This window comes from Canis aureus, chromosome 22 (assembly GCF_053574225.1).
Source record: "Canis aureus isolate CA01 chromosome 22, VMU_Caureus_v.1.0, whole genome shotgun sequence".
NCBI lineage: Eukaryota > Metazoa > Chordata > Mammalia > Carnivora > Canidae > Canis > Canis aureus.
The window spans coordinates 21926067-21947685 of record NC_135632.1 but is presented as its reverse complement, the minus strand read 5'-3'; the positions used below and the strand labels follow the sequence as shown (position 1 = coordinate 21947685).

The 21619-nt window shown below is 49.6% G+C and overlaps 1 protein-coding gene across 1 annotated transcript in view; it reads right to left on the bottom strand.

Moving 5' to 3' along the window:
* Nucleotides 1–26: 26 nt before the first annotated feature.
* Nucleotides 27–21619, bottom strand: part of RAB6B (RAB6B, member RAS oncogene family) — a 60246-nt gene continuing 38653 nt past the window's right edge. Inside the window, exons 3-8 of the mRNA XM_077865089.1 lie at nt 12384–12437; nt 12087–12192; nt 10241–10352; nt 9047–9140; nt 6149–6215; nt 27–4506 (exon numbers count right to left, since the gene is read on the bottom strand). Coding sequence (XP_077721215.1) covers nt 4442–4506; nt 6149–6215; nt 9047–9140; nt 10241–10352; nt 12087–12192; nt 12384–12437 — 498 coding nt within the window. The 3' untranslated portion in view covers nt 27–4441. The remainder of the gene's footprint in view (nt 4507–6148; nt 6216–9046; nt 9141–10240; nt 10353–12086; nt 12193–12383; nt 12438–21619) is intronic.

Sequence of the window (21619 nt, the reverse complement as noted above, 5' to 3'; positions counted from 1 at the left end):
CACCACTTAGAGACAGTAGACAGAGGTTTTGTGTTAGAGAATCAGGACAGTTTATTGTTTGATCAACATGCTGAGTCTTCCACATTTTACACAGTTTCATGTAAAGTCAACGTGGCCATTTATGCCTGCTGAGCCAGTAAAGATGGAAATGCCACCCTCTGTGCTCCTCGTGGCCAATCACTTTGAAGGGGATGGGTGAGGGAAAGTGAGGGGACAAGTCGACACACCACACGATGCAGGCTGGCCTTCCGTGTATGGAGGCTTCCCAGTGGAAGGAAGCTTCCAAACCCCACTGCAAGGATAAGCCATGCCCTGCGGGGAGTGTCAGCCACGCAGGGCTGTGGCGCTGGAGAGCGTACACTCGAGAGCCCAAGGTTTTGGAACATCTAAATAGTTCATTTCAAACAAAAACTCAAAGGATGCCCTGGTCTGTGGGTGCCCATGACAGAGTGGACTTGGGGACTGGCCCTTCTTAGCAATGGAGGAGCGTGAAATGGACATGCGTTCTTTCCCAGCTCGCTCAGGTACGCTGGCCAGAACCTTCTATCCTAACCAGAGTAGAGGTGGTCTGAGGAGCAGCCGCGCACAGCAGCCCCTTCCATACGGGCGCACAGTCACACTGGTTCGCGCAGGTTGGCGATGGATGAAGAATGGAAACACCTCGGCTCTGAGCGCTTCCGACTTGCCGGGTGCTCACAAGCAAGTGGCCCTTCTCTGCCTCAGTCTTCCTGTCTCGGAGACAGGAAGGACGGGAGACCTCCGCATCGTGCTGCCGTAGCCAGGTGGTGACACCTCATCACATGCTTGGGGGAGAGGTAGTTTGGAAACTAGTGAGCATGCGGCCCTGCTTGGTTGATGCACAATGACTTCTGTTCAGCTGCCCCTCACGTGGCTCAGATTGGGACTCCGTCCTTGGCCACCTGTTCTCACATCCTGACATTCTCACCTGCCTTCTGCCATATGAAGGAATGCGGCTGCTCTGCCCGAAGGACACCGAAGCCAGCGGTGCCATTTTGTCACACCTGGTGCTTGAGGGCAGGGGCTCCCAGCACCGGCTTGCCATTGGAAGGTCAGAGACGTGTGCACTCAAAGATATGTCTGTACGCTTAGCTACCGGCATTTTAATTCTCGTTTCTGTTGCCTGAGACACTTGAAGTGATCTGGTTGCTCCTCAGACCCAGGAGTGCTCCAGAATGTCTGAGGATGCTGACAGGAAGAGAGTGGTGAGAGTAATGGCAGAGAGGGCTCTGACTGAGAGGGATTGCTCATAACCAGTCCGCTTGCTAGCCGTGGACTAAACGCTGCACTTCTCACACCTGCCGCCGACCTTCGTTCTGGCACGTGTGTGCATTTATAACTATGCTATCTGCTTCCTGTATCTTATGCTTTTTCAGATGCCTCTAGAATAGGAGCTTTACTGACAACTTTTCTTTGACACTTCCCCTCAAAGAAAAAAAAAGGGGGCCTGAAGAAGAGGACCCCGGCCATCTCCCAGGTAAGGGCTAGTCCGTAGGGAGAGGGACTGAACGATGGCTCTGCCTCATGCTAGCCCATCTGGATTTGGCAGGGATGGAACACTCACTGGGGAAGTGGTGGCAATTTCACCCCCTCTTCAAAGGAACCTGATCATTTTATTACTAAACCTCAGCTCCAAGTCTAGATACTACCTATAACCAAGAGTCAGTGATGGCACCTGCTCAAAATGAGAGCCAAGGAACCAACCCAATTCTGTGCAAGAGATCCGGCTGCCCCAACAGACCAGGAAGTGAGGGGCAGAAATCAGGCCTGAGAGAAGGAGGGTCATGGAATGGCATGGCACCACTAGGCTGGAAGGACAAGAGGAGACAACTGCCCTCACCTCAGAAGAAGCCGCTCGGGAGAGCCTGGACTCGAGAGAGGACCTTGTGTACATGCTAGGAAGGCAGGGCTCCCCGAGGCCACATCAAGCCAAATGACATCTGCATCTCTTACTGCTCTTGGGCTGTGATGGAAAGAAATGTCCATGGTGCCTTAACTTACGTGTGCACATGAGAAGGGAACTGAGTTTCTGCTTTGTTTTTACAGGAATGTTTAAGAAAAGCTACGCTTAGTACCAAGAATATTAAAATCCACCATACATTCATTCCCTGGGACCCAGTGCAGATCCCAGCAAATGGGGCTGTCCCCAAGGCCAAAAGCAATGGGCCTCACTGCCAACCAGGCTGATACTGTAACATGGACTCTATCAATCCTCACGAGGTAAGTAAGCACTCTTCCAACAAGCACCACTTGGGGGTGTGCCATGGTGGGGGGGTACTGGCCCACATGGGCATGCACACCTATGCATGTAAGTATAGAGAGAAACGGTGCACATATTCCCGTGGCTATTTTTGCCTGTAGTTTAACACATCTATGCATTAGTTTATTGATGGCAAGACAATCACAAGTTTTTTGACAATATTAAGTATTTCTTATTTCAACACGTTGCAGTACTTTTGAATTTCCAAAACTGTTATCACAATGCAAGTTCCAACTTGAGAGCAGGAAAAACAAGAATATACATTGAGCACATGTATCTCTGTGAGAATGTGTGTGGAAGGTGTATACACAAGTCTATCTCTATATATAATTATGTACACACATATAAAAACTAAACACATGACACTGGAATTAACGTTCGTACATCAGTCTTTGCTTTCTGGAAGAAGAGCTCAGTGAAAAATCCTGCTTCCTCTCTTCTTCACCTGAAGATAAATTCCTCTCTAAACATCAGCTCTGACCGTCTCCTTAAGCTGAGAGTGTGTGACAGGCCCACTGGACAAATACCAGTGAATCCTGTCTACTTACTGCTGCCATTTTGGATTAGTTTCTGAGAAGTTCCAAAGTTCATTGCAATAACTTACTGGAGTCCTGCTTTGTGGAGGAATTCAGCCCCTACCACTCCCAGATGGTCATTTAGCTCCCTTAAGACATGCCCAACAGCAGCCTGGAGGCAGACTCAAGCCCAGCTTGGAGAGCAGGGTTTACTGTGTCTTGGCCGGAGTTGCCAAGCCCACTGCCTGGCTCTGTGCGGGCTCAGGGTCGGTAAGTCTAGGTCTATTTGGAACGCTGGCCAAATGGGCTCCATCACTTAGAATTATCTTCAGAGATTTTAGAGGTCCTCGGACCAAGCCCTTCTCAGAAATGAGTCAAAATGGCAAGGATGGCTCTCTCTGGGCAGCCTTCTAGAGACCCCACCTCAGCAGCACCTTCCAGCAACCAGAGTGCTGCCACAAAACCCTCAAAGGTAAGTGCACAATAATTACAACTGCATTATGCCAGTGGGGCAAACACATCAAGAGGTCAGCCTTTCCAGAACAGCACTCCATAGAACTAGCAGCCAAGGATCTGAACTTGCATCTTCAAGGTGGCGGTACAGCAGCTGACCCCCCCGCCCCAATCACAGACGGACACCGTGCGATACAGGCTCTAGCTCTGCTGAGGTGCGAGGACGAGGGCTTCGGGGCGGCACACACTGCGTTTCCTTCTGCCCTTCCCTTAGATTTAACCCAGACATGTGTGCTGATTGCTGGGAAGGCTGATTAGAACATTTTCAGAACCACATGGTGCCCCAAGGCTATGAACCACACATCGACACAAGCCCCAGTAGCCAACAGCACCCCGTCCTTCCTTCCAGTGACCTCTCTGCCAACCACTGAGTGGACCACAGAGAACACAGGTTGCCTGTGGCACGTGCCCTCCACGCCCTTCTAGGCTTATCGGAGAGGGGAAGGGAGAGGCAGGAGGAATTCCAGTGAGGCCTGCTGCCGGGCTCCCTGCCGTCCACAAGGCCTTAATTTCAGCTCAGGGCCATGGCTGATGTCCCACTCTGGCCACGGAAGAAGGACAGAGTTAAAGGTTGCCTCTTCAGAGGCGGCTGTGTTCAGTGTTTGATTTAACCAGAGAGGGCCTGCTTGGTGGGTGGGGCCTGGGATTGGAACCTAATTAAGTTGCCCCATTAATTGTAATTTATCGGGCCGGGGTGGAAGGAGGGCAGAGGTGATGAATGGTTCAAAGAGGGCAGGAAGGAGGAGGTGTGTGGAAAAGGTTCTCTGTAAGTTTACAAATATACAAAAACAAAAAGCACATCTTTTAAATAAAAATGACTACATTTTTATCTGGCAAAAAGTTGTATACACATGATTTAAATTTTTTTAAATTTTAACAGTTTTTGGCAATCTTAATAAAGTACAATATATTACAACCAAACCAAAAAATAGTTGTTTAAGTAACAGCTGTTAAGAGTGACGTGATCCCTGATGCCCAGCCTCCCTCCCCACCCCACCCTACTCCTAGAGACAGAGAGAAAAGAAAAATCCTCCCATCTTGATAAGCTCATTTCCCACCCCCCTTAGGAAGCTAACCAATAGGAAGCAACACAACAAGCGAGTAGTGTCAAAGGAAGCTGGCAGGTCAGGCTGCATTAGCAGGAGCAGCCGCCCTCACTGGCTGGGGGCTCCTGGGGTTTGTCCAGCTTGATGTCGATCACTGCAGGGGCCTGGGCTAAGGAAGATGACTGACGGAGAAGCTGCTCCCTGGCTCCTGTCCCTGTGCACCCTTCATCTGCCCTATGCACGTAGATCCTCTGTCCTTCCACAAATACCTACTCAGGTCTTTGCTTGGCCTGGGCAGGAAGGAGGCAGGGTCACCAGTTCCCACCCCCCTCCTTCCCACGACCCCTCCCCTTCATCGACCTGAAGCAAAGCTGGTCCTGGGCTGTGGGATGACCATGTAAACACAGGCAGGACAGGCCCTTCCTTAGAAGCCTTCTTGGTAAGCAGTGCCTCAGCCTGGTTACCAGGCAATCCCACCCTCTGGGTGCACTGGAAGTGGACATCCTGCTGGTCAGGCATGGATCCCACATCTTAGCACAGGGCTACGTGGGCCCTGCCCTCACCACTCACAGCAAGTGACGCCTCAAGCTCTAGTCCCAGTGTGTCGCTTAGACTCTGAGAGGGCTGCCGGGGGAAGCCGCATCCCTGGGAAATGCCTCCAGCCCTTTCCACTGGTGCCCTGGGGACTGGGCTGGAGGAGCCCCAGTCAGAGCTCCACCAGAGGAATGGGTTCAAAACGCATAGCCAGGCTGCTCCTCTGCCCTCACCAAGCTGACAGCCCCTCACACCAGGCTTGAACACAGCTGACGGCCAGGCCGTCGGCACAGCACGGAATGGCTCTTCCCGGGCAGGGCTGTGGGCCCCTCTGGAGGACTGAGCTGGGGCAGTGGACGGGGCGGAAGCATAAGTGCTGCTGTGGGACCTGCTGTGGGTCCTGCTGTGGGTGTCCTAGGGATGTTTTTGTGGCCCCTGTTTAAGGACTCTGGGAGAGACTCTTTTGGCTCTGAGTACTACAAAGAGCTATGCTTCTCCCAAAGATCACATTTTCCCTCCATGCCACTTTCTGGCCATGGCCTGTATTTTGAGTAGGACTTTCTGACTTTTCTTCCTTTTATTTTCCCCACACCTACAAAAATAACATTTTTCTGGTATATATCTACATAAACACATTTTTGGTAACATGGTAGAGGATGAACAACTGCCTTCCTTCCCATTGGGCAGATCAGACTACCTCTCTGAGCCTCAATTTCAGCTTCTGGGTGTCATCTGAGGTTTGGGGTGGGCTCTGTGAGTGGCCGCGTGCAGACCTCGTCCCACAGAGCAGAGAGAGCTCTGGGGCTGTGCAGGGCTGGGCCAGGGAAGCAGGCAGGACACGGGAGGAGGGATCTGTTGGGGAAACTCCCACGTAGAATAGGTTGGACCATGTTCTGGGTGCAGAAGCCTTCCGTGCAGTGGAGAGTCTACTTGTACCCGTGAAATACAAGTGGTGTTCACTGTAAACATGGGCAGAGCTCCTATTTCTCACTTGCCCCACACTGTCCTTCACATCCACCTAGTACCCCCACTGCTTTGGAAATAGAGGCTTTAGGACGGTTTGAGCTGGACGAGTTCCTAAAGCCTCTGGAGTCCAGCCTCGCCCCGGTACAGAGGAGGGCCCACGCCATACTCAGCAGGGAAGGATGGGCTGGAGACCAGGCGAGGGCTCACCCACTGTTCTAAAACACTAAGGGGATCCACCAGTGGATAAATGGCTTCTCCAGCACATCTTTCACTCACTTAATAAAGGAAAAGGATACTCCCTTCTTTGCTTTTCTCCTGGACATTCTCCATTCCAGGCAGAGCTGATGCCACACGTCGGAAGAGCTGGAGAGAGGGGGAGACGCAGCGTGAGCCCCTGGCCCCATCCTGCCTCTCCACCCTCTTGCCTCTTTGTCCTGACCCTGGGCCTTGTTCTCCTGTCTGGCCCACCAACTGTGCCCTGAAGGGCCAGCGCTGCACCGAACTGCCCCCTCCCTTGCCCTAGTGCCTGTCACAGGTCTGCGCCCCGGCAGGCCTCTCACTCAGGCAGGCTGACCACGGGTCCCCAGGAGCGCAGCATGTGTCCTGGTGACTGTAAGGGACCTACCTACCCTAGTGGAGAAAATGATCTAGGCCCTGGGAGACAAGCCCTTAGGCAGGCTTCTGTCCCACCGCCTGGATGGGGAACCAACTCTCAACCTGCCCTTGAGACAAATGACCCTCTCTGACCCTCTCTTCATGCAGGGCGGGCGGGGGGAGGGGGTTCTGTGAGTCCACAGGCATCAGGGCAGCAGGGTGCTGGGAGCCAGGGCCATACAATCACATCATGGAAAACAAGACTTCTGAGAGAAAAAGCATACAGGAGAGTGAGTGTGATGCTGTAGGTTTGTTTGGGTATGGGTGTTAGGGTGATGCGTATGTTGTGTGTAGAGGCGCATGTGTGGAAAATGCACATGTGGACTGTCTGTGTGTGAATTTGTGTAAGTGTGGGGGGAGAAGTGTGTAGGCTGCACACATGTGGGGTGTCTGTGTCTGTAGGTAGACAGGGAGGACCGTGTGGTGGGGACGTCAGGCAGGGCAGACGTGGAACCTAGCAGGTGACAAGTACAAAGCAGAAGTATAATGCACCAGATGATTCTGAACATCCCCCCCACCACCGCCCCCCGCAGCCCCCGCCATATACTCCAACTCCAGGCACTCAGTGAGCTCTCTAAAGACAGGGCGAGTCTTGTTCATGGTCTCACCCTAGAGCCCAGCTCTATGGGAGCACCCAAGCCAAGTGACAGGGCCAAGGGTGAGGAGGGCCTGAGTGGGGAAGTCACTGGTGGGCCTGGCAGGGTAAGGGAGCCCGTGGGCAAATGCAGAGGGGGTTCCAAAGTGGGGCAGCAAGAAGTGAGTGAGGGTGCAAAGGCCCAGTCACTCTTGAGCTTTCCATCACGGCCTTGCCCACGCAGCCGTGTCCTGCCTGCTGGTGGCCAAACTGCCAGTTAGACGGAAACTCCTGGGGTCACACGTGGGTCTCCGAGAGCAGATATGATCAGCCTTAGAATCCAGGAGTCTGCGCTACATGAAGATTCCTCTGAACCACAGAGTTTGAACGGACCACATTTAATTCATGCTTAGACCATCAAGTGGCTTCCAGAGCATTCTAAAAAGGGAGACATCAGCGTCTCCCTGCCCCTGACCACTAGGGCAGAAATGACCTGCCTCATGGGCTACTGCCCATTGCTTCCCTGCATCCTGTGAATTTCCATCAGGGCCACACAGAGCAGCAACCCAGGGCCACCTCCATGCCTCCTGGGATAGGCAGCTCTTGCTCCAAGAGACACCACAACAGCACTGGGAAGGGCATGGGCATGAACACAGCCATGCTGAGGGGGCTCTAATTGGGGAGGAAGGGTTCGGGGTCCCTCACTCTGTCTCTCTCCATTCCTCTGCCATGGGCACTGTCCATGTGGGATGAACCATCACTGTATCCAGGCCAACAGCTGATGGGCAGCTTGTGTAATGCTCCCAGGCACTGCTAGGGGTGGCACGGCAGAAGTAACACCCCTGCCAAGCCACGCTCCTCACTCAGAGTCCCCTCCCCAGGTCACGCACCCCTCCAGCCGCATCTCTGCTTACACATTACCCTTGTCTGCAGAGAACACCTTTCCTCTTCACCTCTTCAAGCCCTCTCTTCCTTGAAGACAGGGGCTCCTAACCTTTTGTGAACCAAAGACCTCTCTGGCAGCCAGCTGAAGCCAATGGGCTCCTTATAAGCGTGTGACCTCGGTTACATAGGGGTATAAAGGAAATCATTCAGGACTGAAATACACTTCTAAAGTCTTTAAAGACACTAGGTGGTTATGCAGCTGCATTTGTGCTTCCCCGTGGACATGTTAAACAGCGAGAGCTGGCAGCAGGTCTAGTCACCCCGTGAACTGGAGCAGTGATGCACGTAGAGGCCAAGAGACCCATAACATGGCAGGCGGACAAGAGAACGGTTGTGATCTGTACGGTGATAAAGTCACAGGTGCTGCCACCACCACAGAGTTGTCCTGCCTACGTTCATGTCTGAGGAGGTGTATGAAGACTGGAGGGGTAGCCCTTGCCAACCCAAGTCTGTTGACCTGTGGATCCCCACCCTTAGAGGTCCATGGTCCTAGGGAAGCCCCCTGCTGCGAGGCTCAGCAGTAACCTCCTCCAGGGCTTCTCTGACCATCCTGATTCCCCAGGCCTCTTCCTCTGTAAGCTCCAAGCCCACCTGGCCCTCCACAGCCCTGAGCACTTGTCAAGCACAATGCATGTACCCCAAAATGCTGGTCAGATTCAATTTCCCACTCCTCCATCCCAAGTGAGGTAAGATGTTAGGGAAATGTTGCTGCTGTCACCTGGAAGTTGGTGGCCGGACACTCAGCATGTTACATGGCCATGAGTCTGGTAAGGTGGCTAAGGATGACATGCTCGAGACACCCCCAGAGAGTGAGTGCTCTTACCCTCTCTCATGTGCTTTACCAGCTCTAGAGGTTAGCTCGTTTCCCATGAAGTGGGGTTGATGGTGCTCTGGTGGCCTGCCCCAACCTGCTCACTAGCCCCTCAGGGCAAGGCAGAGCCAGGCCCATGACTAACCAGGCTGGAAGCCACACGTGGCTCCCTGGCCAGGCTGGCTGGCACCAGCGCCAGGTGCATCCTACCTGCTTCACGTTGTAGCCAGTCTTTGCGCTTGTCTCGATGAACATGACACTCAGTTCTTTGGCACGCTGCTCCCCTTCCTCGATGGTTATCTGCCTGTGAGTGAGGGGAGAGGGCAAAATGAGCCCCTGGTAGAGGTGGAGGGAGCAGCCTGAGATGAGGGCCTCGCCCACGAGTCAGCTGAGGAAGGGCTCCCGTCCAGGATGAAGGGCACAGGGCCACAGCAGGGTATCAGCATCCCCACTTTTCCTTCTGTGGTGCTTCCCAGCTCAGGAAGAGACCTCTGTGGAAGGTTGGGGACCTTCCCATGCCTGCCCTTCCTAACAATCAACCATCTCATGTGTCTGTGTCTAGAAAGCACTTTGGGCCACATATTGCCTCTCTGGGTGGTGTCAGCAGTCTCCTTTTCCACAGGCAGATGGTGAGGTTAAAAGTGACTGCCTCAAGGTTGTACTTAGAGCTACTGAGTGATGGAACTGGGCTTTGAGCCCCATTTCCCTTAGTTGAAAGACAGGACTCTATTAGAGTGGGCTCGAAGGCAGATAATTCTGTAGATGGTCAGAGCACACTGGAGGAAGCCCGCCGTCCAGGACCTGCTGCTCTATCTGACCAAGCTGGGTCCCACGGGATGAGTGGACAAAGTATATATGTAGGACAAAGTGTATCCTCACTGAAGTGAGCCCTGTCTGTGAAGGCAGCCATGGAGCAGCGTCTCCGGAGGAAGCATCACGACCACCCAGACACAGCCACAGATGGGAAATTCTGCACGTTCACTCCTGGGGATCAGTACCCTCACACCAGTGCAAGTATTTCGTGGGGGCAGAGATACATGCAGAAGCAGAAGCCAACTGGGGCCTGAGGGACTGCCATCTGCAGCTGGGCTGTGGCCGTGCCGGGCCCCAGACCACCCACTGCTGCGCACGGCCAGGCACATAGGGTTCCATAGACCTCTCATGGAGAAGCGTCCCTGCAGACAGTGCGAGGTAGGGTGCAGAGTTGAGACACTGTACACAAGGGTCTCCCAGGGCTCTCACAGCCTCCAGTGGCCCCAAGGCGCCTTTCTCAGATGCATGGGGACACATCAGAAGCACAGACTCACCACTCACGCATCCAAGAACTCCTTCGCCAGGAGGAGCCGCAGAGGAGAGGGTGGGCCGGGCCTGCCAGCACCCCGCACCTTGCACCCTCACACCTACCTCTTGTCGGCCAGGTCCGTCTTGTTGCCCACCAGCATGATGATAACATCACTACCCCGCTCTGTCCTGACATCGTCGATCCACTTAGAGGTCTGCTGGAAGGAGTTGAGATCTGGGTGGGAAAAGTGGGGAGACAACAGAATGAGAGTCCACCTGAGCAGACAGAGGGCAAAGTGGGAGGGGGCATGAGACCAGGAGCAGGAGGGAGGAGGGCTGTGCATCCTCACACCCAGACCAGTGGGTCTGGGCCTTCTAGTGGGGGGCCCATGGGTGTCTGTGGAGCTGCTGCCCCAGGGCCTTGGAGAAACCTTGTGTTGCTGAACCACCCCCTGGGGCAGGGTGGGAGTCCTCCTGTTGGAAGGTCATTGTCATGATTTGCTACAGAGACTAGTGGTTTTAGGAGCCCACCTGAGAATCAGACCTGACTTTGTAGGTGCAGAACAGAGAGTGAGAAATGGGTACACTGGACTTGGCTGAGCTTGGAAACGTGTGTGCGTGTGTGAGTGTTGGTGAAGAGCCACAACAGCCCCTGGGGGAAGCGGGCCCTACACAGTGGGCTCTGACCGAGGGGGGTGGTGCTCAGGAAGGGCCAGAGTTTCCAAAGAGAACTCTCAGGATCTGCAAGTAGGAGGAGGAGAGAGGTGGCCCCAAGAGAGACAATGGCCACAAAAGGTAAGGCCATTTGAAGGCAGGCTTTTTCTCAGAAGATGTGGCCAGCCCAGTGGCTCAGCGGTTTAGCGCCTGCCTTTGGCCCAGGGCCTGATCCTGGAGACCTGGGATCGAGTCCCATGTTGGGCTCCCTGCATGGAGCCTGTTCCTCCCTCTGCCTGTGTCTCTGTCTCTCTCTCTCTCATGAGTAAATAAATAAAATCTTTAAAAAAAAAAAAAAAAAAGATGTGACAGACCTTGGGGAGTGGTCGCAGGGCAACACCCATACACTTGAAGGCAGGGGAGACGGCCTATCCCAGGAAGCCTCGGTTGCTCCCAGCCTGCGCTGCATCCTGCTTGTGTCAGGCTGCACAAACCCAGGCCGAAGGACCCAGCTCCCACCTTACTCAGGTGTGGGGGGAGCCTGTGGTCAGACGGAGGGGTGGAAAGAGGAGCTGGGCAGGGCCAAGGGCAGCAGGCTCAAAGCAGTGGAGCACACATGCCTCCCCATGTGATTTCAGTACTGTGGACAGCACCCGGGTGTCCTCCCACCCCAGGTGTGACCATGGCACCAGGGCTTATCAGGTGTGTTCTGTTAACTTGTCTGGGCAGCTGAGGCTCTGCACCAGGCCCCACTCCTTCTCCCTGCAATAAGTCTTCCTTTCAAGAACAGCTGCCCTGGCCAGAGGAGCCACACTGTGTGGGAAATGCAGCCCACCCATGGCTCTCCCAGACCTGCTTGGCCTCCCCTCAGAGGAGACCCTTTGAGGAGCTGGGATGTCAGCTGACAAAACCATGGCTGCTGGTTCAAGGCTGGCCCAGAGACCAGTGTCTTCTCCCATATATACATACTGAAGTGGCTCCACAGGGGTCTCTCTGGCCATCAGGGCCAATGAAGACACAGAGGGATAGGAGCAGGGCCAGCCTCATGGGCACCTCTGCTTACCTCTACACACAGCCCCCTGCTCTGAGCAGGCCCAGCTCAATCCTGTATACCCATGCCTGTCACAGGATGGTGGGGGAAGGTGGAAAACATGCTGGTATTCAAAGGCAACTCACCCCCCACCACCAAGGACCCATCTTCTTGCAGTCAGAAGACAAGCATACACAGCATACACGTGTGCACACATGAGCATGCACACAGGCCCCAGAGCCTCTATGAGCCACCCTCCCTCTGGCACCCTGGACCCACACTCACTTGTGATGTCGTACACCACCACAGCCACTGTAGAGTCCCGGATGTAGCTGGGAATCAGGCTGCGGAACCTCTCCTGGCCGGCTGTGTCCCAGAGCTGCAGCCGTACCTGTCACACGGAGGGCAGGGAGGTCAGTGTGATCCTCACTGGGGGCTGGAGGAAGGCCCTGGCTCTGGGATGCCGGCCCTGCCAGCTCTGCAGTAGACATGGGCTCTCTCAGTGCTGCCCAGCTAATGGCCCCAGCTGATAAGTCCAAAGGAGCCCTCCCTGTCCTTCTAGTTCTAAAGTCAGGTACTCACCGTACGATCTTCCAAGTACATGGTTTTTGACAAGAAGTCAATCCCAATGGTTGCCTATTAGAGAAAAACAGGGAAAGGTTAAAATTGAAATGCCTCAGGCAGGCAGTGATAGCCAGCAAAAGAAGAGACACCCATGCCGAGCCTAAGGCAAGTCCTGCCCTGCTGTCCCTGCTTCCCCCTGCCAACAGTGAAGCCAGTTGTGCCTCTCAGAGGAAGTGGGTTGGGGCTAAGTAAGGATGAGGACAGGTTTTCGGGAGTGACAAAACTGCTCTGTGAAGGGGACAAGAGAACCAGGCGAGGAGACTTCCCCACCCTGATAGGTGTATCCCCTGCCTTCCTCAGGTGGGAGCCTCGAGGAGCAGAAGCTGGGTGGTCTCCTGGCCCAAGCCTGCTTGACCTCACCTGCCTCCTTTCTCTCACAGCCTCCCCTCTGGGCTCCTGGAACTCCGGCCCCCAGGCTTGGTCCACCACTGCCCCCAGCAGGCAGGGGTGGAGTGGGGAGCAGGAGCAAGGCTTGCTGCCGTGTGGGCAGAAGAGAGCAGCTGGGTTTCCTCAGGGACACAACAAACCATCCAGAGCAGCATCTCCCTGGGAAACCACACTGACTCTTTTCTTCCAAACCAACATATTAGGAGCCAACTGTCCCCAGCACACCCCTGTGCCCTCTCTTTTCTGGCAGTGGGGAGAGGTGACTGGGCAGGATATAGTCAGCCTTGTGGCCAGATGGCTGGGACCCACCACTCACTGTGTGGCCTTGGACAGGCCACCCAACCTCTCTAGGCTCACCTGCCCCACAGCATCTAGGATAGGAACTAAGACACTATCAGTGTGATATGGAGATGTCACTGCTATGCAGTTAATAATAATGCCTGATGACATAGCCTGGATGTCCAGGGCACTGATAAATGATAAAGTACAGCGTGGTACACCCATGTGGTTAGAATCCTTAGCAGCCATTTAAAATCATGTTCTCAAAAAATATTTAAGGACCTGAGGAATCGGTCATCAGGCAGAAAAGAGCAGGTTGTAAATATCATGTGTAGCATAATCCCAACAGGATGCACTTAAGTAGGGAGAAGTATTTTTCATATTTTCTTGGATACTAAAATGAAAGGAACACACTAAACACCAGTGTGAATGACGACAGTATGGGCAGTTCTTTTTGCTTCCTTCCTTATAATTTCCTCTATTTTCTCCATTTTCTTCAATTAATGTGTAATAGTTCTAGAAGCAGAAATAGAATATTTTAAAACAAAAACATAAGATTAAAAAGTAACCTTAGTTGTATGGGAAACTGCAGTTACTTCTGATTGCAAAAACCACGATGGAGGGAAGCACAAGGAGATAGAAAAACCCATGTTTGCAGGTCCCAGGCTGTCTGCAAGCATGTTCATGTACATTCAGACGTCCAAATCATTCCACAAAGGAGTTAAACTGTATCCCCCCTGGAAGTCTGCCCTAATGCAGAGTCCTGGAGTGTCGAGGAATCTTACAATCCTAGAACACGGGTGTTAAAACATACACCTTAGACATAACCTCCATCCAAGCCCTTACATTGGAGATGAAAGATCAGGGAAGTTAGAGGGCACGTCTGGGGTGACTTCATGAGTCAGAGGCAGAGCTGGAAGGGTCAACACTACAAGTTCGGTATCACTTGGGCTCTTTGTAGCCCAGCGTGCACATCTTTCCTACATGGTGTAGTCACTGGGGAACAAGTCTGGAATTGACAGGTGGCTTGTGGAACCAGCCTTGTTCCTTAAGTCACACAATGTTCACTCATCAATGAAGTGTGACAGTCCTTGTTTCCAGATACCCTTAAGAAGAATTGTGCAGACCACGTGGAAATCTCTCCCTTCATCAGTGCCCCAGGAGTGCCAAGCGCCTCTGTAAAGTGACCCCTGAGCTGAAAACCAGGTGTGTGACCTCAGGATTGGTGGCAGGGACTGCTGGCTATCCTCCCATATGCAGTCTCCCTTTCGACAGTAATAGGATTCTAGATATGTAAATGGATCAATGGCTACCCCCATAAAGATGGTATTTCCCAGCTTCCTTTGCAGGGAGATGGCTAAATTCTGGTCAGTGGGATGTAAAGGTGATGTATGCATCTTCTGGGATGATGGGGGGCAGGTGACATGCTCACAGCTGCCCTCTTTCCCTTTCCTGCAGCTTGGAATGAAGACAGGTAGTGGTGAGTCATGCTGGCCCATCCAGATGAAGGTGATATAGTAGTGATGACAGAGCAACCAGATGGAGGAAGCCTGAGTCCCTGACCTAGGGGACCCACCTCAGTGTCCTAGACTGCTTACATCCAGACTATTGTGCGAGAGAGAATGGAATTTCAATTTTGCTTAAGCTACTGTTATTTTGGGTTTCTTTTAACACAGATTAACAATAGTCTAACTAATAGAGCAAAGAACCTTGGAGAAACATACCCCTCAAAGGTAAGCAGCACAGATGGCAATGCTGATATTACTGATGATAGTGTAACAATAACAACCCCAATGCATCTCATGTGGGCACAAGCCACTTCTGCTTCCATGGAGGACTGAGAAGTCACCAGATGACATGACAAGAATTGTGCCATCTGGATCAAGCCTTGGCAAAGCTCAACTCAGTGGCCTCTGCAATCATAACTGCCATTACTGGACACCCACATATTTTATCTCCATTGCCCCCCTCCCCGCCCCGCAAAAGCCTGACCACATCATCGGTATTGAAGAACTAAGTCTGGAAGGGGCCAACCTCCTCTCTACCTCCTCCCTTTCCAGCTGTCTCCCACCTTTAGTCCTACTTTCATGCTTCTTGCACATCAGAGAAATATCTGGTTTCTTAACTGACTACTCTGTCTCCAACAAGCCAGGCCACTGAGCTACAGCAGACCTTCCCATAACTGTACACATTTTTGCCAAAGCACAGGCATTGTTCCTGGGAGTGGCTGAACCATCAGCTTTGCCCCAAAATATATTCCTATGATTGGTTTCCAATAATGGCTGAGTAGTTTTTATCGAACTAACCCTCCTACAGATAACTATTATAAACTGTGGAAAAATACAAGAAATAATTTTTAAGCACTGAAGAGTGAGCAAAAGCAGACAGAAAAATGGAGGGGTTACAAGCTTTGAAGGAAGGCAAGAGAACGAAGTGAGATCCAACATTTAACCAATTTTTCCGGAGGTAACTTCCTAGTCCTATAAGTTAGAGGGGCTTGGTAAACACCTCAGGCTTTCCACGGGAAACCCAGAAGGGCTGGCGTTGGGAGGAAAGGTATCATCGCAGGACTGAGGGTCACACCAGAGGACTGAGGGAAAAACCAAGAGAGACCTATCTTAACAAAATTTAAACATGGTAAGTAATCCTGCCCCATCCTCCCAAAAAGATTAGCTCTCCATAATTTAACTGCCTATTAAAATAAAACTCAAACACTCTTCAGAGGAAGGTAACAGAATCCAAGAATCTCTATAATTTATTGTAGGCATACCTCATTGTCCCGTGCTTTGCTTTACTGTACTTTGCAGATAACTCTTTTTTTTTTTTAAACAAATTAAAAGTCTGTGGCAACTCTGTGTAGAGCAAGTCCATTGGGGCCATTTTTCCAATGGCATTTGCTCACTTTGTGTCTTTGTGTCACATTTTGATAATTCTCATGTTTCAAAATTTTCATTATTATATTTTTTATGGTGATCTATGATCAGTGAGTAATCTTTGCTGTTGCAACTGTTATTATTTTGGAGTGCCATGAACTGCACCCAGAAAAGACAGTGAACCTAATCGATAAATGTTGTGTGTATTCTGAGTATCCAATCAACTGGCCATTCTTCCATCTCTCCCTCTCCTCAGGTCTCCCTATTCCCTGAGACACCACAGGGTGGAAATCAGGCCAATTAATAACTCACAATGGCCTTAAGTGTTATGTGAAAGGAAGGGCTGCACATCTCTTACATCAAAAGCTAGAAATGATTAAGCTTAGGGATGAAAGGTGTCAAAAGCTGAGAAAGGCTGAAAGGTGGGCCTCATGCACCACACAGTTAGCCAAATTGTGAATCCAAAGGAAAAGTTCTTGAAGAAAATTCAAAGTGCTGCTCCAGTGAACCCATATACAGTAAGAAAATGAAACCACCTTATTGCTGAATCGGAGAAAGTGTTAGTGGTCTGAGTAGAAGAACAAACCAGCCACAACATTCCCTTAAGCTAAAGCCTGGTCCAGAGCAAGGTCCAGACTCTTCAGTTCTGTGAGGACTGAAAGGTGAGGAAGCTGTAGAGGAAAAGCTTGAATTCAGTAGAGGTTCATGAGGTTTAAGGGAAGAAGCCATCCTCCATAACATCAAAGTGCAACATGAAGCAGCAATGTAGAAGCTGCAGCAAATTATCCAGAAGATCTAACTAAGATAACTAATGAAGGTGGCTACACTAAACAACAGATTTTCAATGAAGACAAAACAGCCGTATGTTGGAAGAAGATGCCATCTTGGACTTTTTCATAGCTAGCTAGGTAGCAGTTGATTGATTGACTGATTTGAGAGAGAGAGAGAGCACAAGCGGTGGGGTGGAGCAGAGGAAGAGGGAGAAGCAGGCTCCCCTCTGAGCAGAGAGCCCAACGCGAGGCTCCATCCATCCCAGGACCCTGAGATCATGACCTGAGCCAAAGGCAGATGCTTCAATGACTGAGCCACCCAGGTACCCCTAGGACTTTCATTGCTAGAGAGGAGAAGTCAATGCCTAGCTTGGAAGCTCTGAAAGACAGGCTGACTCTCTTGTTAGGCGCCAGTACAGCTGGTCACTTTAAGTTGAAGCCAGTACTTATATACCATTCCCAACTCCTACAGTCCTAAAAAATTATGCTAAATCTACTCTGCCGTGCTCTATAAATGGAACAATAAAGCCTGGAGGATAGCACATTATTCACAACATGGTTTACTGAATATTTTAAGCCCACTGTTGGGACCTACTGCTCGGCAAAAAGGACTCTTTTCAAAATATTATTGCTCGTTGACAATGCACCCAGTCATCCAAGAGCTCTGATAGAGATGTACAATGAGATTAATGTTGTTTTTGTGTCTGCTAACACAGCAGTCACCCTGCAGCCAAGGATCAAGTTATAATTCTATTAAGTCTTATTATTTAAGAAATACATTTTGTAAATTACATTTGTAAATCACTACCAAAGATAGTGAGTCCTCTGATGGATCTGGGCAAAGTAAATTGAAACCTTTTGGAAAGTATTAACCACTCTATAAGCCACTAGGACAATTTGTGATTCATGGGAAGAGATCAAAATATAAACATTAAGAAGAGTCTGGAAGTTGATTCCAGCACTCATGGATGACTTTGAAGGGTTTAAGACTTCAGGTGGTAGTTAACTGCAGATGTGATGGAGACAGCAAGAGATCTAGAAGTGAAGCCTGAAGATGGGACTGACTTGCTGCAATCTCATGATAAAACTTGAATGGTTGAGGACTTGCTTCTTATGGATTAGCAAAAAAAAGGGTTTCTTAAGATAGAATCTATTCCTGGTAAAGATGCTATGAAGACTGTTGAAATGACAATAAAGATTGATAACATCACATAACTTAGCTGATAAAGTAGTGGCAGGGTTGAGAGGACTGACTCCAATTTTGAAAGAAGTTCCACTGCAGGTAAAATGCTATCAAGCAGCATACATCCTACAGATAATTCCTTTGTGAAAGAGTCAATTATGACAAACTTCATTGTTGTCTTATTTTAAGAGCCACCCCAACCTTTAGCAATTGTCACTCTGATCAGTCAGCAGCCACCAACACTGAGGTAAGACCCTCCCACCAGCAAAATGATTACAACTTGCTGAAAGCTCAGATGATGGTTAACATGTCATAACAATAAAGTCCTTTTTATTTTCTTTTAAAGCTTTTGTTTATTTATCTGACAGAGAGAGAGAGAGAGAGAGAGAGAGAGAATGAGCACAAGCAAGGGGAGTAGCAGGCTCCTCTCTGAGCAGGGAGCCTGATGTGGGGCTCAATCCCAGGACCCTGAGATCATGACCTGAGCTGAAGGCAGACGCTTAACTGACCAGACACTCCAACAATAAAGTTTTTTAAGTTAAGGTATGTATGTTATTTTTTAGACCCAATGTTATTATATGCTTAATAGACTACAATGTGGTATAAATATAACTTTTATATGCACTAAGAAACCAAAAAATTCATGTTTCATTTTATCACATGGTCTGGAACCAAACCTGCAGTATCTCCAAGGTATGCCTGTCTTCACAGTGTCCACTACACAATAAAAAAAGGTTTAGACATACGAAGGAGAAGGAAATTGAAGCCATAATCAAGAAAACAGACCCCCAAGTGAACCAGATGTTGGATTAGCAGAGAAGGATTTAAAAATGACTGCTATAAATATGGTAAAAATGTAAAGGAAAAGATGAATGATGAATTTCAAGAGATAAATGGAAATTCTAAAAACAAAAACTGAAAATCTCAACACTACAAAATACAATATCTGAAACAAAACCACACGGCATTTGTATAACAACAGCTAGAACACTGCAGAAGAAAGGTCAGTGAAGAGAGGCCAAAATAAAATGGAGCACGGAGAAAAAAGATACAATAAATAAATAAATACATGAACACAGTCTCCAGAACTGCTTGAACAATATCAAGAATCTGCTATACTTGCAACTGGGGCCTCATGAAAACAACAGACAGATTGAGCAAAAAGATTTTTGAAAAAATAATAGCTAAAGTTTTATCCAATTTGGTTAGAAACATCAACCCAGGGTACCAAGTAGCTCGGTGAACCTAAATCATAATAAATACAAAGAAAATCACCCTGGGCACGTCAGAGTCAAACTGCTGAAACCAAAGATACAGAGAAAACCTTGATAGCAGGGAGAAAACAGAAAAACACTTTATACACCAGGGAATAATGGCAAGAATGGCAAGAATGACGGTTGATTTCTTAGCAGAAACAATGGAGGACAGAAGACCGTGGAAAAGCATCTTTCAAGTTCCAAAGAAAGAGCATCACCACCACCATGATCATGGCAGCCTAGAATTCCACAGCCAGTGAAACTTTTCTTAAAAAATGAAGGCAAAACATTTTCAAGTAAGGGAAAGCTGTGATAATCTGTCACCAGTGGGCCCTAATTATAAGAAATGCTTTAGGCAAATTTTACAGATGGCAATTTGCATCTTTAAAGAAGGAATATAAGAGCACCACAAATGGTAAATCTATGAGTAAACATAAAAACATGTGACTTGTCCTTGATCACCTCCTACCTCCACCCACATCAGCAAGAGTTCATAACATTCTCCCCTGTTCTTCCATCTTCAGTGTGGCTCCCTCTCAGGAGACAGCCTCAAATCTTACTTTTCAACATTAGATATAAAGCACTTCAATTCCTTGTGTTTACCCTTCATATGACAATGTGTAAGCACAGTAATAATGACTAAGCATCTGAGTACTTATTCTTTGCCAGCAGTTGTGCCGAGTGCTTTACATGCCTTAATTTACTCCTGATAACCTCTGTTAAGAGCAACATTCTTTAGTACTTGTACATCATGCTAAGAAAATGGAGTGTAAGATGCTTAAGTTACTTGCCCAGGGTCAGCAGCTGAAGTGGCAGAGCCAAGACTAAAAAGAATATTTGCCAAGTTGTCTACCAGTGTCCATCATCATCCCCACATCCCTCTCAGCTCTGAGGGTTTGCTCTCCCTGTTTGAAGCAAGCCTCTCCCTGTGGGTCCCTTGTTCCTGGTCCCCTCCTCTCAGGTGATGCTCTATTGCCATCTCCTTTCCAAGGAGATGAAATGAGATGGCTCATTTTCAAGCTTTCATGCTCTACTCACTCTTTACTTTTGTCCAGAAACCATCCTCAAAATTCTCATGTCTCCATCACTAAGTAGCTTGCTAGCTATCTAGCAAGCTCTCACCTCTCTTCAAATGGTATGCTTTTTGGAAAAGGATCCCCAACCCAGTCTCTACTTCCTCTCCTCCCACCTGCTGCTTGACCAGGGTGGTCCAGGGTCTGTCCTCTGTCCAACCGAGGCTGCTCTTGCTAACCAGGAGACATTTCACCTCTCCACTGTAAGAACATTCTTAGGCCAAGCTCTATTTGATGCACTTGACCCTGATGACCCATCCTCTTCTTGACACCCTTCCTTCCTTTGCTATTCATGACACTGCTTGTTTCTGGCTTCTCTGCCTCTCTAACTGCTGTTTCTTATTGATCTCTTAAAGGAACTTCTTCCTTTCTCTGTTCCTAAAATGTTGCTTGGTCTTTCCTATCCTGTGTCAGGGGACCTCATTACTCTCACAGCTTCAAATAGGATGTACTGATGGCTTCCAATCTATATCCCAAGCCTTGCCTCTGTCCTGACCCCAGATCCAGGTATCCAACTGTTTACTAGGCATCTCACTAGACAGTGTGTCCCACACGGAGCCCATCATCTCCCTCCAAAGTGGGTACTTTCCTCCCTCCTTGAATGGCATCTCTACCACCCCATATGCCCTAGCCTCCAGAAGCCCTCTTGAGTCCCTGCTCTTCACCTGCTCTCTCATCCACTCTCTTACCTCAGAAGAATCACTGAGCTGATGACTTTGCCCCCTGAGCATTTTGTCTCTCCATTCTCAGCATCCCCACCAGCACTGCCCCAGTTAAGATCTCCAACTTCTTTTATCTGAATAACCTCAACAGCTTCCTGACTGGTTTATCTGCCCTCAGGCTCTCCTCTTACAACTAACCTGTCATCCAGGACCAGAGTTATCTTTCTAAAACATAAATCTGGTCATTTCACTCTCCCACTGTCCCTAATAAATAGTCTAAACACTTCACTTGGTCTACAAATTGCTCAGGGCCTGCCTTTCACTTCCTCTGGTCTCATTTCCATCACATTCAGCTTTGACTTTATACTATAGTAATAGTGTTCTGGTTAAGACACTACACACACGAATCACTTTGTGTTTCTGTGCCTTATTTAATGCTGTTCCCTCCTTTGGAATTGTTCTTCCATGTAGTTAAAATTCAGATTCAGCCACTCTGCAAGTCATGATCTCCAAGTCATTTGCTTTTTTTTTTTTTAAGATTTTTAAAAATTTACTTACTCATAGAGACACACAGAGAGAGAGAGAGAAAGAGAGAGAGGCAGAGACACAGGCAGAGGGAGAAGCAGGCTCCATGCAGGAAGCTCAATGTGGGACTCGATCCCAGGTCTCCAGGATCACGCCCTGGGCTGCAGGCGGCACTAAACCGCTGCG